General features: G+C 34.8%; 1 protein-coding gene across 7 annotated transcripts in view; it reads right to left on the reverse strand.

The window, feature by feature from the left end:
• Window positions 1–9: 9 nt before the first annotated feature.
• LOC119590540 (probable E3 ubiquitin-protein ligase MGRN1) overlaps window positions 10–1,954 on the reverse strand; it is a 23,431-nt gene continuing 21,486 nt past the window's right edge. For 5 of the 7 annotated variants that reach the window (XM_037939189.1, XM_037939194.1, XM_037939191.1 and 2 more), the window contains one exon: window positions 1,022–1,500. In XM_037939189.1, the coding sequence (XP_037795117.1) occupies window positions 1,270–1,500 (231 nt within the window). In that variant the 3' untranslated portion in view covers window positions 1,022–1,269. Of the gene's footprint in view, window positions 1,501–1,954 lie in introns of all 7 variants that reach the window. The other 2 variants (XM_037939195.1, XR_005230268.1) reach the window with 2 other exon arrangements.

Here is a 1,954-nt window from a genome sequence, read left to right on the forward strand (position 1 = left end):
AGATAAAAGCTATTAAAAACAAAAAAAAAAACAACGAAAGCATTAACAATAAATCCCCTATGCTGAACCTACTTCATACCCGAACATAATCTGATTAAATTCACCCCTTTCCTCCACTGCATGCATCTCTTCGTCCTGTGAAGAGTTCATGACACCTAAGAAATCTGCGAAACTTCCACAGAGCTGTCCAAAAGATGAAAAATACTGCCTCCAGTTTCATATACTGTATGTGATAAAATACTGCATTTTAATCCTCCCTATTAATAACAAAAACCTCTAACAATATGTCACAAAATGAATCTCTTTGAATGACATGTGATGCATCAGAGTAAACTTCAAGCCTAGTAAATACCTCTTATATTCTGATATTTGCAAGATATACATTTTAGAAACTAATAACAAAGGTTTAATAGTAAACCCTTATAAATGACATATTCATTACCTGTGAACTTCTAACGATATGTGAACAAAGTGAGAGACAACACATTCATCCTTTAGGATAATGACAGCATTACAAACAAAAGCCAATATATATAAATGAATAGACACAGCAGATCTGCTTAATATCACAGCCATATAATTCTTAGCTGAAACTGACTTGAACAAAAAAAAAAAAAAATCCTTTGTGGCCTTTGGTACCAAACTATAATTACTAAGGTTACTGCAGATCTAAAAACAGCGGATGGAATTCATAACTTGTTTTGATCAGTGAAACTCTACAATAATATCTTTTTAATAGTAACCTGACACTTTTCAATTTCATCAGAATTCTATATTTGGTTTTACCCATAAATAACAACTTGATGATTTTGTTAATAGAGGATATATTCCTTCCAACAGCCTGTGAATGACCCAAATAAAATTGATATACTAACAATACTATGCTAATTTTGTAGTCTTGACAATTTATACATATAAAGTTTTTTTTTTATGCACCAACTCTATGCTGTACAAGAAAAATGAATGATAAAGACAGCAAGGACGAAATACTTCAAATACAATTGACGACGAGACCTCCCTCATATATTAAAAAGAATTCCCTACTGAAGACAAAAGCAACATTGCATGCATCTGGCTCATATATGCAAATCTTGTAAAGTCTTTCATTCTGCAAAATTTAAGAAATGCTGACAAAAATACAATGGACCTCACAATTCATACTGTGGTGGGTATCACTTGTGACTTACATTTGAGAAGGACAGTCGTCATCATAATAGAATAAAGAAAGAAAAGAAAAAAACCTGACAACTGCCACTACGTAGTGAACGTTTAAACCACGCTGGAAGGAAAGCCATCAGTGGGGTGCGAGAGAAGTGCACGGGTGGACGATGCCGAGCTCACAGAGGCATCGGATGACCGACTGATCACAGAGGCATTACTGAGAGGTGTGCCTGGCAGAGACAGCGAATCGCTTTGGTGGGTGAGGGAGGAGAAGCCACCGTTAGGCGATGCTGGCACTCCACTCTCGGAGGAAGCGCTAGCTCTTTCCCTGCGCAGGTTCTGTTGCAGGAGTATCTGTGTCAGTATGCTTTGTGCTTGCGAAAAAGGTTCAAATGTTTTCCCTCCCCCATAACACACACACATTAAAAAGGAAAAGAATTTTTCAAATAGTCTACTAAATCCCTAAGATGCAAATATTGTCTGAAAAAAAAAAAATCAACTGATATAAATAGTGAATGTGAATTACATTCTCCACAAGCAATTTAGTCATTAGGTGTCTTATGATCATTAAAATATGTAAATCCTATAAAAAGAGCATATTCAAAATGTAGTTTGCCTATTATCTGCTAAATTTCAGATTCTTCACATAGTAGAATAATAGGATTATTTCCCGAGGCAGAATGACTAAGCATATAGAATTCTAAAGTCTTAAACTTTAGCTCTAAGAAACCTTTACACAAATATACTATAAAGTGAGATGTCTGGTTACAAAAATTAACAAAACTGACATTAT

The sequence above is a fragment of the Penaeus monodon genome, chromosome 27, assembly GCF_015228065.2.
Source record: "Penaeus monodon isolate SGIC_2016 chromosome 27, NSTDA_Pmon_1, whole genome shotgun sequence".
In the NCBI taxonomy this organism is placed as follows: Eukaryota; Metazoa; Arthropoda; class Malacostraca; order Decapoda; family Penaeidae; genus Penaeus; species Penaeus monodon.